The sequence below is a fragment of the Spermophilus citellus genome (assembly GCF_964194105.1).
Source record: "Spermophilus citellus genome assembly, chromosome: 11".
NCBI classification, from domain to species: Eukaryota; Metazoa; Chordata; class Mammalia; order Rodentia; family Sciuridae; genus Spermophilus; species Spermophilus citellus.
Genome location: NC_138192.1, coordinates 104,099,063 through 104,115,664, shown reverse-complemented (window position 1 = coordinate 104,115,664; position 16,602 = coordinate 104,099,063). Strand labels below are relative to the sequence as shown.

At 35.2% G+C, this 16,602-nt stretch overlaps 1 protein-coding gene across 7 annotated transcripts in view; it reads right to left on the bottom strand.

Moving 5' to 3' along the window:
• Positions 1 to 16,602, bottom strand: part of NBEAL1 (neurobeachin like 1) — a 199,488-nt gene that overhangs the window by 166,435 nt on the left and 16,451 nt on the right. For all 7 annotated transcript variants that reach the window (XR_014017998.1, XM_081261110.1, XM_081261111.1 and 4 more), the window contains exons 3-4: positions 11,624 to 11,715; positions 5,867 to 6,028 (exon numbers count right to left, since the gene is read on the bottom strand). Coding sequence is in view for 6 of the 7 variants with exons in the window: in XM_081261110.1 (XP_081117236.1) it covers positions 5,867 to 6,028; positions 11,624 to 11,715 (254 nt within the window). In the remaining variant the exon portion in view is untranslated. The remainder of the gene's footprint in view (positions 1 to 5,866; positions 6,029 to 11,623; positions 11,716 to 16,602) is intronic.

The window sequence follows — 16,602 nt, the reverse complement described above, 5'->3', positions numbered from 1 at the left end:
AGGAAGGAAAAATCCTACATCACATGGAAAATGAACAACATGTTACTGAATGATCAATGGGTTACAGAAGACATAAAGGAGGAAATCAAAAAATTCTTAGAGATAAATGAAAATACAGACACAACATATCGGAATCTATGGGACACAATGAAAGCAGTTTTAAGAGGGAAATTCATCGCCTGGTGGTCATTCCTCAAAAAAAGAAAAAAACCAACAAATAAATGAGCTCATACTTCATCTCAAAGCCCTAGAAAAGGAAGAGCAAAACAACAGCAAATGTAGCAGAAGGCAAGAAATAATTAAAATCAGAGCGGAAATCAATGAAATTGAAACAAAAGAAACTATTAAAAAAATTAACAAAACTAAAAGTTGGTTCTTCGAAAAAATAAATAAGATCGACAGACCTTTAGCCATCCTAACGAAGAGAAGAAGAGAGAGAACTCAAATTACTAACATACAGGATTAAAAAGGCAATATCATAACAGATGCTACAGAAATACAGAAGACAAATAGAAATTATTTTGAAAACCTATATTCCAATAAAATAGAAGATAGTGAAGACATCGATAAATTTCTTAAGTCATATGATTTGCCCAGACTGAGTCAGGAGGATAGACACAATTTGAATAGACCAATATCAATGGATGAAATTGAAGAAGCAATCAAAAGACTACCAACCAAGAAAAGCCCAGGACCGGATAGGTATACAGCGGAGTTTTACAAAACCTTTAAAGAAGAATTAATACCAATACTTTTCAAGTTATTTCAGGAAATAGAAAAAGAGGGAGCTCTGCCAAATTCATTCTATGAGGCCAACATCACCCTGATTCCGAAACCAGACAAAGACACCTCAAAGAAAGAAAACTACAGACCAATATCTCTAATGAACCTAGATGCAAAAATCCTCAATAAAATTCTGGCGAATCGAATACAAAAACACATCAAAAAAATTGTGCACCATGATCAAGTAGGATTCATCCCTGGGATGCAAGGATGGTTCAATATACGGAAATCAATAAATGTTATTCACCACATCAATAGACTTAAAGATAAGAACCATATGATCATCTCAATAGACGCAGAGAAAGCATTCGACAAAGTACAGCATCCCTTTATGTTCAAAACATTAGAAAAACTAGAAATAACAGGAACTTACCTTGACATTGTAAAAGCTATCTATGCTAAGCCTCAGGCTAGCATCATTCTGAATGGACAAAAGTTGAAGGCATTCCCTCTAATATCTGGAACAAGAAAGGGATGCCCTCTCTCACCACTTCTATTTAATTTAGTCCTTGAAATACTAGCCAGAGCAATTAGACAGACAAAAGAAATTAAAGGCATAAAAATAGGAAAAGAAGAACTTAAATTATCACTATTTGCGGACGACATGATCCTATACCTAGAAGACCCAAAAGGATCTACAAAGAAACTACTAGAACTAATAAATGAATTCAGCAAAGTGGCAGGATATAAAATCAACACGCATAAATCAAAGGCATTTCTGTATATCAGCGACAAAACTTCTGAAACAGAAATGAGGAAAAACACTCCATTCACAATATCCTCAAAAAAAATAAAATACTTGGGAATCAACCTAACAAAAGAGGTGAAAGATTTATACAATGAAAACTACAGAACCCTAAAGAGAGAAGTAGAAGAAGATCTTAGAAGATGGAAAAATATACCCTGTTCATGGATAGGCAGAACTAACATCATCAAAATGGCGATATTACCAAAAGTTCTCTATAGGTTTAATGCAATGCCAATCAAAATCCCAACGGCATTTCTTGTAGAAATAGATAAAGCAATCATGAAATTCATATGGAAAAATAAAAGACCCAGAATAGCAAAAGCAATTCTAAGCAGGAAGTGTGAATCAGGCGGTATAGCGATACCAGATTTCAAACTATATTACAGAGCAATAGTGACAAAAACAGCATGGTACTGGTACCAAAACAGGCGGGTGGACCAATGGTATAGAATAGAGGACACAGAGACTAATACACAAAGTTACAACTATCTTATATTTGATAAAGGGGCTAAAAGCATGCAATGGAGGAAGGATAGCATCTTCAACAAATGGTGTTGGGAAAACTGGAAATCCATATGCAACAAAATGAAACTGAATCCCTTTCTCTCGCCATGCACAAAAGTTAACTCAAAATGGATCAAGGAGCTTGATATCAAATCAGAGACTCTGCGTCTGATAGAAGAAAAAGTTGGCTCCGATCTACATATTGTGGGGTCGGGCTCCAAATTCCTTAATAGGACACCCATAGCACAAGAGTTAATAAGAAGAATCAACAAATGGGACTTACTTAAACTAAAAAGCTTTTTCTCAGTAAGAGAAACAATAAGAGAGGTAAATAGGGAGCCTACATCCTGGGAACAAATTTTTACTCCTCACACTTCAGATAGAGCCCTAATATCCAGAGTATACAAAGAACTCAAAAAATTAGACAATAAGATAACAAATAACCCAATCAACAAATGGGCCAAGGACCTGAACAGACACTTCTCAGAGGAGGATATACAATCAATCAACAAGTACATGAAAAAATGCTCTCCATCTCTAGCAGTCAGAGAAATGCAAATCAAAACCACCCTAAGATACCATCTCACTCCAGTAAGATTGGCAGCCACTATGAAGTCAAACAACAACAAGTGCTGGCGAGGATGTGGAGAAAAGGGTACACTTGTACATTGTTGGTGGGACTGCAAATTGGTGCGGCCAATTTGGAAAGCAGTATGGAGATTCCTGGGAAAGCTGGGAATGGAACCACCATTTGACCCTGCTATTGCCCTTCTTGGACTATTCCCTGAAGACCTTAAAAGAGCATGCTACAGGGATACTGCCACATAGATGTTCATAGCAGCACAATTCACAATAGCTAGACTGTGGAACCAACCCAGATGCCCTTCAATAGATGAATGGATAAAAAAAAATGTGGCATCTATACACCATGGAGTACTATGCAGCAATAAAAAATAACAAAATCATAGAATTTGCAGGGAAATGGATGGCACTAGAGCAGATTATGCTTAGTGAAGCTAGCCAATCCCTAAAAAACAAATACCAAATGTCTTTATTGATATAATGAGAGCAACTATGAACAGAGTAGGGAGGAAGATCAGGAAGAAAAGATTAACTTTAAACAGAGACATGAGATGGGAGGGAAAGAGAGAGAAAAGTGAAATTGCATGGAAATGAAGGGAGACCCTCATTGCTATACAAAATTACATATAAGAGGTTGTGAGGGGAATGGGAAAATAAACAAGGAGAGAAATGAATTACAGTAGATGGGGTAGAGAGAGAAGATGGGAGGGGAGGGGAGGGGGGATAGTAGGGGATAGGAAAGGTAGCAGAATACAACAATTACTAATATGGCAGTATGTAAAAATCTGGATGTGTAACCGACATGATTCTGCAATCTGTATTTGGGGTAAAATTGGGAGTTCATAACCCACTTCAATCTAATGTATGAAATATGATATGTCAAGAGCTTTGTAATGTTGTGAACAACCAATTAAAAAAAAAAATACAAGACAGGCACGGTGGTGCATATCTGTAATCCTCGCTGCTCAGAAGGTTGAGGCAGGAGGATGGCAAGTTCAAAGCCAGCCTCAGCAATTTAGTGAGGCTCTAAGTAAGTTAGTGAGACCTCTTCTGGAGATATAAAATAAAAACGAAGGGCTGGGGATGTGGCTCAAGCGGTAGCGCGCTCGCCTGGCATGCGTGCGGCCCAGTTTCGATCCTCAGCACCACATACAAAGAAAGATGTTGTGTCCACCGAAAACTAAAAAAATAAATAAATATTAAAATTCTCTCATTCTTTCTCTCTCTCTCTCTCTCTCTCTCTCTCTCAAAAAAAAAAAAATGGCGGGATGCTGAGGATGTGGCTCAGTCGTTGAACACTCCTGGGATCGATACCTGGTACTAAAAAGTTAATAAATAAATAATATGAAAGTCTGGGATGCACCTCAGTGATTAAGTGCCCCTGGATTCAATCCCTGGTATCAAAAAAAGGAAAACAGAAGTATGCCTAAGGTTCTTAGTGAACCTAATTTAGGGGTGAACTGTTTTAGCAATTCTTCCTCAATCATTTTATAATTTTTGCAATGAAAGGCAATGAGCAACTAAGTCAAAGATGACTAAAATGTTAAATTAAGACCATATTCATCGGGCTGGGGACATGGCTCAAGCGGTAGCGTGCTCGCCTGGTATGCATGCGGCCCGGGTTCGATCCTTAGCATCACATACAAACAAAGATGTTGTGTCCGCCGAAAACTAAAAAATAAATATTAAAATTTCTCTCTCTCTCTCTCTCAAAACAAAGAAAAAAAAGGCCATATTCATCTATTAACTCTAAAATATAAAACAGCCAGGGACAGTGGCATACACCTGTAATCCCAGTGACTCGGGAAGCTGAGGCAGGAGGATCATAAGTTCAAAGGCTGCCTCAGCAAGGTGCTAAGCAACTCAGTGAGACCCTGTCTCTAAATAAAATATAAAATAGGTCTGGGGATATAGTCAGGTGCCTCTGAGTTCAATTCCCAGCACCTGCCAAAAAAAATTTATATATGCACACATACATAAAAAATGGAAGAAATCAGGCTGGGGATGTAGCTCAAGCGGTAGCGCGCTCACCTGGCATGCGTGCGGCCCAGGTTCGATCCTCATCACCACATACAAACAAATACAAACAAAGATGTTGTGTCCACCAAAAACTAAAAAATAAATATTAAAATTCTCTCTCTCTCTGTCTCTCTCTCCCTCTCTCTCTCTCTCTCTCTCTCTCTCTCTTTAAAAAAAAAAAAACCAAAGATAATTTGTTATGGTACAGAGGCAATAATAAAGTTAAAAAAAATGGAAGAAATCATAGAACATGGATAACAAAAAAGGGGCAGATTTCAAGAGGCACATTATGCTCCTAACTTAACAGCTTTATAATTCTTACGTGCAGATTAGTGTGGAATTTTTGAAAAATCCGGATGTTTAAGCCCTTTTGAATCAGAAATTTCATAAGCAACATTCAAGCTCTATTTCTACTAAGCTTTCCAGTTGATACTTACAGTACACCAAAATTTAAGTACCACAAACCTAATCTATAAATCTGGAAAATAGGATAACCTATAGGATAATTGTACTTTGCTGATAAACTGATAAAATGGAAGTTAAAGGATATTTTTACAGGCTGGAGCTGTGGCTCAATGGTAGAGCACTCACGTGGCACGCGTGAGGCACTGTGTTCAATTCTCAGCACCACATAAAAATAAAATAAAGGTATTGTGTCCACCTACAACTCAAAAAATACATATTTAAAAAAAGTACTTTGTGGGGCTGAGGTTGTGGTTCAGTGGCAGAGCTTTGCCTCACACATGTGAGGCACTGGATTCGATCCTCAGCATCACATAAAGATGAATAAGCAAAATAAAGATATTGCATCCATTTATAACTAAAAAGTATTTTTTTAAAAAATACTTTGTTAAAAAAAAAGATATATTTTCACAAATACAATGCATAGTAATAAAAATGTGTATACATTGGCCCAGGGTGTGGTTCAGTGACAGAGCACTTGCCTAGCATGCATGAGGCCCTGGATTCAATCCCCAGCACCGGTGGGGGGAAAAAAAAAAGTGTGTTTCATTAACAGCTGAGTCACAAAGAAAATACTGGTGTTATCATTTCTTTCTGAACTAAAAACTCCTGTCATTGTCTTTACTCTAAAGCAATCTTTGAAATTCCTGAGTGTCTCTTTAAAGATCCAAACAAACAATAAATATTATTAGTAATAAATACATTACTATTTTGGTAATAATTACTTTAAAACAGATCATTGGTGTTTTTTGTTTTTGTACCACATACCTGCAAAGAATAATAAAGAACTTGACAAGTAAAAGTGATAAGGCTTGTTGTTGCTCCTCTAACCCATCTGCCATTTTCTGAACACATTGTAGCAGCTGGATCCTCAGAACCTGCAGAATATTGTCAGGAAGCAGAGATATTCCTGGAGGCACATCATCTACCCTACAATGTAAGGGGTACAAAACAAAAGAGGGTTGAAAGAAAGGAAGAAAATTCTAGCACTGAAATGAACTCCATTTTCATTCATCCTAAAGAATTTTATAAATCCTTTCCAGATACTATATGCTTTCTTGTCCTAAAGAACAACCAAGTGACTCACAACTACAAGATTATTAGAGTAGAATGATTAGTCTTATTTCAGGGGAGATAGAGAGACTCTATTTTCAATCATTCTTATTTTAAAGAAAATATTTAGAATATAAATTAATCAGCTTTCTACTTAGAAATATTATGCATATGTATACTATTTATTTTGGGGTTTCTTGTCATTGTTATTTTGGGGGGCACTAGAGATTGAATCTAGGGGTGCTTTACCACTGAGCTACATCACTGGTTCTTTTCTTTCTTTTTCATTCATTCATTCATTTATTTTTAAATTTTATTTTATTTTACTTTATTATTTTTGCTACCAGGGATTGAACCTAGGAATGCTTAACTGCTCAGCCACATCCCCAGCCCTCCTTTTTATTTTTTTAAATTTTGAGATAGAGTCTCACTTAGTTGTCGAGGCTGACCTCAAACTTGTCATCACCTCCTCTCTCAGCCTCCTGAGTCACTGGGAGTACAGGCCGGTACCACCATGCCCAGTTTGTATGTATACTAGTTCTAAAAGAAACAATAACCAGTGAACAATAATGAAGTACTTATTCATTTAATATTTGCCATGTGTTTTACTGAACACTAATGACATTATTATAGACTCATCAAGCCATGTGATCAGAGAAAATATTTTAAAAAGATAAATGAACATCACGAGCATAAGCTTCATTTTTTAATGTCATATAAAAATATTCTGTTATAAATTACTTCTGTGTCAGAAGTCTATGTAATTCTTTAAAGGCAAAATTTAACACAAGATGTGAGTGGCTCCTCTGGTGTGTCTCTCACAATAAAAACACATACCTAGATTCAAAGTCTAAAGGCCTGGACACTAAATTCCACCTTTGTAACTTGGAGTTGGTCATATGATCTCTGAATTTCCCGAATTATAAAATTTTAATATCTTCTTGCCCTATTTTACTGAATTCTGAAACCAGAAAGTCAATATGCATTTTTGCTGTGAAATATGTTAATAATTATTAAAATCTAATATATTTTAAACATACTATCACTAAAGCCTAAGAACCTTTTCATAAGCTACTGTATACTAATTTCTCTACCTCTATTAAGAAGAATGCCCAAATCTCAATAAAGAACTTCTATGATTAAATGACAATTGTAATTTGCAACAGTTTTTTTTATAGATAATGTTTAATATGAAGTATTACTAGTAATTTACACTGAGTAAAAGGCTATTTGATTTACTGTTGATGGAAAAATCTGAAGGACATCACCACCAGGAGTCACACAATACATAAATAAATACAATATAATACATAATTTACACATTTATAATTTATGTAACATATAAATAGATATATAATATCATCTTTCTGAATCACCCCACAACATAAATTAACAAAGTGATTTTATAAAATGAACAACTAATTTTAACTAAATTATACAGAAAGTAAAACCACAAAGCTCATTACAAAGATGCCCAAATTCTACAACCATGTTATAAAAATATCACATTTCATTTTAGTTTAGAAACTACCTCACTTGTAGCTTTGGATTCTTTCATTCTCATATGCTGAAGAGTTAAAAGGAGGTACTTAGAAAAAACAGTAACTTCAAAATAATAAACAAATATTTAAATGCAATTTTAAATACTACTTAAATCATTTGTCTCCTTTTTCTAAAAACATGTCAACAACAAAGAAAACATTAGATTTTTTCTAATATTCCATAATAGCATTAAAAAGTATTTCCTTGTCCTAGGTCACCCCAGTCTTTATCTGCATATTCTTTAAATAAATAACTAGACAGTAAAGAATAATCAGCTTTGAGGGCTGGAGATGTAGCTCAGTAATGTTAGAGCACTTGCCATATGCACAGGCCCCCATACCATGCACACATAAAATAGAATAATTAGGGCTGGAGGTGTGGATCAGTGGTAAATTACGTGCCTAGCATGCATAAGGCTTTGGGCTCAACCCCTAGCAAAACACACACACAGACACACAATAATTAACTTACAGGAAAGAGAAATATATGGATTTTTTTAAAAATTAGCTTTAATTATAAAATTAGTACTGGGTTAGAACATGACTTACAAAGTTGAAATTTTTGTTTGCACTCCTAATATGATGAGCATTTAAGAACCTGGAAGCATTTTCCCACCTCTAGAAATTCTATGTTCTGAAAATCTGTTCTGTGTGTGTGGCTAGTGAATACCTACTATAAACAGTTGCAAATGATTCCGTCTAACATTTCAAGACGACTGCCTTGCCAGGCGCAGTGGCGCATGCCTGTAATCCTAGCAGCTTGGGAGGTGAAGGCAGGAGGATCATGAGTTCAAAGCCAGCCTCAGCAATTTTGTGAGGTGCTAAGCAACTCAGTGAGACCCTGTCATAGGCCTGGGGATATGGCTCAGTGATCAAGTGCCCCTGAGTTCAATCCCTGGTACCAAAAAAAAAAAACAAACAAAAAAGACTGCCTTAAAGTTTTTTCAAAGCTTTATGTAATAATGGTAAAGACATTCCCTACGTTACATTATAAATTTTCTAACTCAAAAATTCTATAGTCAGTTTACTTTAAATGAGTTTTATTCAATTTTATTTTATTAATTTATTTTATTTTATTAAATGAGTTTCCTACTTTAAGATGACTTTATTTTATTCTACACTTGAAAATTTGAATGTTGGGCTGGAGTGGTGGCTCAGTGGTAGAGTGCACGCCTAGCATGCGCGAGACACTGGGTTCGAACCTCAGCACCACATAAAAACAAACTAATGTTTCCACCTAAAATTAAAGATACATAAATAAATAAATATTTTTAAAAAAGAAAATTTGAATGTTTTGTATCAATAAACTCTAAATTTGGGCTGGAGTGACAGAGCACTTGCCTAGCATGTACAAGGTTTGATCCTTAGCACCGCATAAAAAACTAGACAAATAAAGGCATGCTGTCCATCTATAACTATAAAAAAAACTCTTTTTTTAAAAAGCCTCTACATTCATCATTCAGCTTTTTGACACAAATATAAGACACAATTTCAAATAAACCAATCACATTATAAATAGAGCAATGCTCTTAGCATTCCATATCTTTAGTTAAACACAATGGCAATACAAGTATACATCATGCTTTTGGAAATGATCTGCCAATAAATAAGTAAATAAATAAATAAATAAAAACATGTTATGAATAAATAGCAGCCTACTTTAGAAACTTGAAAAGCCTCATTCCAAAATTCCAAATATTCAAAAGCCCAAATCCTACCTAGCTGTATAAAAACCTATGTCCATGACTTAAAGTGAGCTGAAAATTATTAAAATAAAAGTACTACTCTTTTTTACTTTCTTTTTTTCAGTTCTGGGGCTAAGCCCAGGGACTTGCACACGCTGGACAAGGGCTCTACCACTGAGCTACATTCCCAGTTCTTAAAAACAAAAGTACTTATAAGCACGAACAATAAGAATATTCTTTTATTGGTAGAAAAACTGCATAACCTTATTTTGAAGACATCTCAAGATTTACTATTTTTTTTTTCTCAGCAAATACTTTTTTTTTTATATATATATATTTATTTTTTAGTTCTCGGCGGACACAACATCTTTGTTGGTATGTGGTGCTGAGGATCGAACCCGGGCCGCACGCATGCGAGGCGAGCGCGCTACCGCTTGAGCCACATCCCCAGCCCAAGATTTACTATTTTTCAGCCTTTATAAACCTATCACACATAATATTCTAATGAAAACAAAATCATGCAGTGGATGAATTTATAAATAATAAATTGTGAATTTTTATAAATAATAAATGATTAGTCCTTTCTTTGTATAATTTTAATTTTCTTGAGTTTCATGTCTTGATGCCAAGCTCTAAGGTTTCTTCTCTGTATTATCATAATTACCTCTTTCCTTCAAGTCTCAACCCTCACCAAATCAACCTCTATAATATGCCACCAAAGTGACTTTTGAAAACAAAGTTGATTGTGGTATTCTCACACAGTAAAGTTTTTAATTGCATTCTTATTATTCATAACAACAATAAAATCAAATACATCAGTATTGCACGCATGGTACTTCATGATTTGGCCCCTAGGACTAGGGCTACAGCGGGGGGGTAGAGTACTTACTAGCATACACAAGGCTCTGGGTTTGATTCCCAGCACTATAGAGAGAGGAAGGAAGGAAAGGAAGGAAAGGAAAGAAGGGAGGGAAGGAAGGGAGGGAAGGGAGGAAAGGAAGGAAGGGAATGGAGAGAAGGAAGAGAGGGTAGGAAGGAAGGAAAGAAGGGAAGAAAGGAAGGAAGGAAAGAAGGGAAGGAAGGAAGGGAAAAAAAGGAAGAAGAAAAGGAAGGGAAAGAAAGAAGAGAAGGGAGGGATGGAGGGAGGGAGGGAAGAAGGAAAGGAGGGAGGGAGAGAAGGAGGGAAGGCGCAATTATGAGATTTGGCTCCCATTTCATTCTACAGACTCCTCCTGGCCACCAAAAAGTGAGCTGCCCTGCCCTTTCTTCTGCCCTGCCCTTTAGCCATGATGAACTGTCTCACCTTGGGCCCAGGACAGTAGACTCAGCTGTCAATGGACTGAGACCTCTGAAACTATGAGTTCCAAATATATTTTCCCTCTTCAAAGTTGTTCCTGTCAGGTATTTTGGTCACAGTGATGCAAGACTAAAACAAAGTGAGGCTATAGCTCAGAGGCAGAGTGCTTGCCTAGCATGTGTGAGGCACTGGATTTGATCCTTAGCACCACATAAAAATAAGCATAAAATAAAAGGCACTCTATTCATCTATAATTACAAAAAAAAAAATTTAAGAATGCTGAATTTATAGTCAGAAGCTCCAGTGTCCCCTAAGACTAGTGACTGATATCTAAAATGAGGGCAGTTTTATGAGGTCTTGGCCCTTAATTTGTGAGATCTGGTGCTAATATTGGGTAGAGTGTTTGAAATTAAGAGAATTGTGGGACACCTAGTGGGTAGTATCTCACCAAAGCAGGGAAGAGGCTTCTTAGAAGCCAGGTCTAATATCAAGAAAGACTGCTGTGATCAATTAGGGATGTCTGATGAGAGCAAGATATCAGGATATCAAGAGTGTTAATATAATTGAGTGTAATATGTCAAGGTGAAATTTTTGTGTTAAAACAGAAACAATAGGGGCTGGGATTGTAGTTCAGTGGTAGAGTGCTTGCCTTGCATGTGTGAAGCACTGGGTTCGATCCTCAGCACCACATACAAATAAATAAACAAAATAAAGGTATTGTGTCCATCTACAACTAAAAAATATATATATTTAAAAAAAAACAGAAATGATGGGCTGGGGTTGTAGCTCAGTAGTAGAGCACTTCCTGGCATGTGTGAGACATTGAGTTCAATGCTCAGCACCATACAAAAATAAATAAAAATAAAGGTATTATGTCCATCTACACCCAAACATACACACACCAAAAAAGAACAGGAACTAAAGATAAGAAATTAGTGTTTCTACATACCTGGTAGGCAGTTTTTCAAAGTCAACATCTAAGAATTGTTCATAGCTAGAAACAAAGTTATCCAACCACATCTTCAGGTAATCTGGATCTTTCTGAAATAAGAAAATCAGAATATTAGGTATACTTTTCAGGAAACGTAATGCTTTCACACCCATTAAGTAGATATCTAAAGACGCAATAATATGAAATCTCTAAGTAGTATTCAGGCAGAGCTGTGTGCTATTTTAAAATGTATATTAAGTATAATGATCCCTCAAATTGCTTCCCATGTCAAAGATCTCAAGTATTAAAAATGTCTACCACTAAGTTACATTTCTGGCCCTTCAAGTTACTCTTTCTTTATGCAGTACTGGGGATCGAACCCAGGGTGCTCAACCACTGAGCTACGTCCTCAGCAGCCCTTTTTATTTTGAGACAGGGTCTCACTAAGTGGTTGAGGCTAGCCTCAAACTTGCAATCCTTCTGCTTTAGCCTCCCAAATTGCTGGGATTACAGGCATGTGCCACTGTGCCCAGTTTCAAATCATTCTTTAAATGACACATTCTAATTGTGGCAAAAATTCTCACTGTCCTTTACCTTGCCCTATTATTTCCCAATTTCATGGTCCTTTATCATACTCTATAATTCTTATTTATTAGTTTATTGTTTGTCACTTCCCCTAGGATGTAGGTTTAATACTCACAGAGAATATTTATCTTTTTGCTTGCTAGTGGGTACCACATGCCTAAAACAATGCCTGGTACAAAGTACTCAATTAATATTTGTCTAATGAATTAAAGGGAAGTGTAAAATGCATAAATAAAATCAAGCTGAAAACTTGTAATCCCAGCTACTTAGGAGCCGAGACAAGAGGATATCAAGTTCAAGCCCAGCCTCAGGAACTTTGAAATACCTTATTCTCTAAATAAAAAATCAAAAGGGCTGGGGATGTAGCTTAGTAGTACAGCATCCCCAGTGTCAGGTAAAAAAAAAATTAAATTTTAAAACAATTCTAAAAATTCAAAAAATAAAAGTAAATAAAAGAGGATGGGAATGTAGCTCAGTAGTAAATGTTCCTGGGTTCAATCCCTAGTACCACAAAAAGTAAATAAAATAAAATTTGAAATGGAACATTAATCTAAACATAAAAACTGAAATTAAAACTTTTCAGAAAAAAAAATGATACCTTTGCCTCTGGAGATAAACAAAGATTTCTTAGCTAAGACACAAGAATCATGAACCAAAAAAGAAAATTAGTGTTAACTAAAATTAGGGGCTGGAGGTGTAGCTCAGAGATAGTGTGCTCAACCCCCAGCACCAAAACAAATGAATGAATGAATAAACAAACAAATAAATAAATAAGTAAGTAAAAACTACTACTCAACAAAAGACACCATTAATAAAATGGGAAGCTGGGTTTGGGATGTACCTCAGTGGTAGAAGGTTTGTCTAACATGCATGAGGTCTTGGGTTCAATCTTTGGCACCACACACACAAACAGAAAATGGAAAGATAAGCCATATGCTTGCTCAAAATACTCTCAAAAGAATTTAAACAATATATGACAATCTCCTAAAAAATAAATTTTAAAAGGACAAACCACTCAACTTTTAAAATGGGCACTTCACAAAAGAAGAAACAAATGGCCAAAGAGCATACAAAATAGTGCTCAATATCATTAGTTATCTAGAGAAAAAAAAATTAAAATCAAACGGGAGGGCTGGGGTTATGTGTGAGACACTGGGTTTCATCCTCAGCACCACATAAAAAATAAAATAATAAATGTACAAAAAATACCAAATGGGAGGGGCTCTGGGATTGTGCCTCAGTGGTAGAGTGCTTGCTTAGCAGGTGTGAGACACAGGGTTTGATCTTCAGCACCACATTAAAAAAAATTTATAAAAAAATCAAATGGGATATAACTGCATACACACCCACTAAAATGGCAAAAGTTAAAAAAAAGTGACAAAAATAAATAAATAAAAAGACTGACAATATCATATGTTAGTGAAGATGTGGAGTGACTTTTTAAATTTCAGATATTACTGGTGGGAGTATAAAATGGTTTAGTTACTTGAAAAACAGTTGGACAATGTCCATCAACTACTCAGTCATTACTCTTCCCTAAAAATAAAAAGTCATGGGCTGGGGTTGTGGCTCAGCTGTAGAGCTCTTGCCTAGCATGTGCAAGGCACTGGGTTAGATACTTAGCACCACATAAAAATAAATAAATAAAATAAAGTTATTGTGTCTGACTACAACTTAAAAATATATATACATTTAAAAATAAATAAAATAAAAAGTCACAAGAACACTACAAAAATGCTTATACAAGCTTGATTTTTAACATTCCAAAGCTGCGAACAAAAATTCTATCAACAAATTAATAGATACATTGTGGCATATTAATAGAGTGGAATACCATTCAGGAATAAAAATGATTAAAGTAGTGGTTACCCAAATATTTGTATGTATCAAAATTCATCACCTTTGACACTTTACATATATTCATTTTTTAAAATTTTTTAGTTATAGACAGACACAATAATTTTATTGTATTTATTTATTTTTACATGGTGCTGAGGATCAAACACAGTGCTTCGCACATGAAAGGCAAGTACTCTACCACTGAGCCACAACCCCAGTCCTAAATATATGCACTTTATGACTTGAAGTGACATCTCAATAAAACTGAGTGGAAAAAAATATGACACCTCAGAAATTTTTCTTTTAATTTTTTTTTTTTAGTTGTAGTTGGACACAATACCTTTATTTTATTTATTTATTTTTATATGGTGCTGAGGATCGAACCCAGCACCAGAATGTTCCCAGAATGTCCCAGAATATGCAGGGACTGCTGACCTTTTGTGTATTTGTTTTTGTCTATTAATATACTATTCCAAAATCAGCTTATAAATTACCACTATCTACATCATCACCTAGATATCAGAAGATGGAAATATTTCAGACAAAAAACAATCTCCTGTGACAAATTTTTTCAAGTTTTTTTTTTTTTAGTTGTTGATAGACCTTTATTTATTTATATGCAGTGTTGAGAATCAAACCCAGTTCCTCACACATGCCTGGCAAGTGCACTACCTGCGAGCCACAGCTCCAGCCCCTTTTCAAATCTTATTATCTGCTTTTTACATTTCCAACTTTAATGTCGTTCATCTATTAATTTATTCACTTATCCATCCCAGAAGAACTCCAGAAATACAAGTATCTGGAGGTTTTCCTGACCCCCATCTTTCCTAAAAAGCAGAGGATTACTTCTTGGTAAAAGTTAAACACAAAACAGTCCCACAACAATAAAAAATTAACACAATTCTCTTCATATTTTATTGAGGAACTCTACAGTATCTGGTTCAAATTCTAAAGGTCAGGGCTACTGAGTATTTGACAAGCACAGAGTTCTCCTGAGGATCTGAGAAAATATAAGGAAAGAAATAGTACTGTTTCATTTTCTAAGATGAAAAGCACTTAAAAATGTTAAAACATCTGCCATGTACAAAGTGGTATTAGCAGGCATTTTTGCAATATGTCATTTTATTTACTCCTTAAAACTATCCAGAAAAGGTTTACATTCTCCCCATTTTACATGTTACAAAAGGGCCAGTCTAAGGATATATAACTTGGCCAAAATCATACAGCTAACAATTAGCAGTGCTGGAATTAAAATGCAAGGATATATGAACCCAATAAGTGCTCTTTCGATTGCCCTACACTGCCTTTGAACTGTGTATGAATAAAATGGAGGTTTAGTAGGCAAAAATGATAAAAGTGGAATTTAGAATCAGTAAATTCAAGGTACAGAAAAAAAAAACAGCCAGCTTCAAAAAACAAACAAACAAAAAACAGCCAGCTTCAATATAACCTAAAAAAAAGTCCTAAAGGCCACAAAAAAGAAAGATCTCCACATACTCAGAAACAGTATTAATTAAATCTCAAGTTTAGTTACTTAGCTACTAAAAGACAGTTACATTCAATCCCGCTTCCAGATTCTTAATTAAGAATATATCCAGATGCAGATTGTACTTGTGCTATTCATCCTCAGAATATAATGGTAAGCAATTCAAATTAAATCTATTCCTTAATACTCACCACTTCTGATACATAGGTATTCCCTAAAACAAGTGAACACACAATAAATTTGAGAATTTTCATATAAAAATATTAATTTCCTTCACTCTTTGGTTTATTTTGGTTTATTTTGTTGTTTTTACCTTCTTAAATGGATGAGATACTAATTATCTACTCCTGTATAACATATTACCCTAAAATGTAGCAGCTTAAAATGACAGACATATATTATTTCACTGTTTCTTAAGGGGAAGGAATTCTAAGGCAGCTCAATTGAGGGGTACTGACTCAGCTTTTTTCAATGCCTTATAATAACTATGTCAATTCAGAATGTAGTAATATCAAAGCTCGACTGGATTGGAGGAATCACTTAAAAGCTTCATGTTTTCACTGGCAAGAAGCATTAGCTCTTCACAAGAGGGGTCTCTCTCCATTAGCCTACTCACAACAGAGCAGCTGAATTTCCCCAGAGTAAATGAAAAAAAAAAAAAATGAGAGGGGAAACAATAGTGTCTTTTATAACCTAATTTCAGAAATAACATAGTGTTAAGTTGCCAAATGCTCTTGATCACAAAGATCAACACGGGTACAATGCAGGAAGGAACTATACTACACAAGGCTGTAAATAACAAGACGTAGGGATCTTGGAAGCCGGCTGCCACAAATGACTAGTTTTTTTCATTTCCAACATTTAAAGTCATAAACATTCCTAATACAGTAGCTACCCTTCTGTCAAGTTCTAAAATGTACTTTCATCATTGAATATAAAAAATCTTATTTTCTACTATTCTTCAATCAGGCTTATTTTTAAAGTATATTTCTCACCTCCAGGATTTTTGTCTTTTTAAACTTCTTGCTATCAATTTCTTAACTATATTCTGGCCAAAAAGCATACTCTACTATTTCAATTGTTTGAA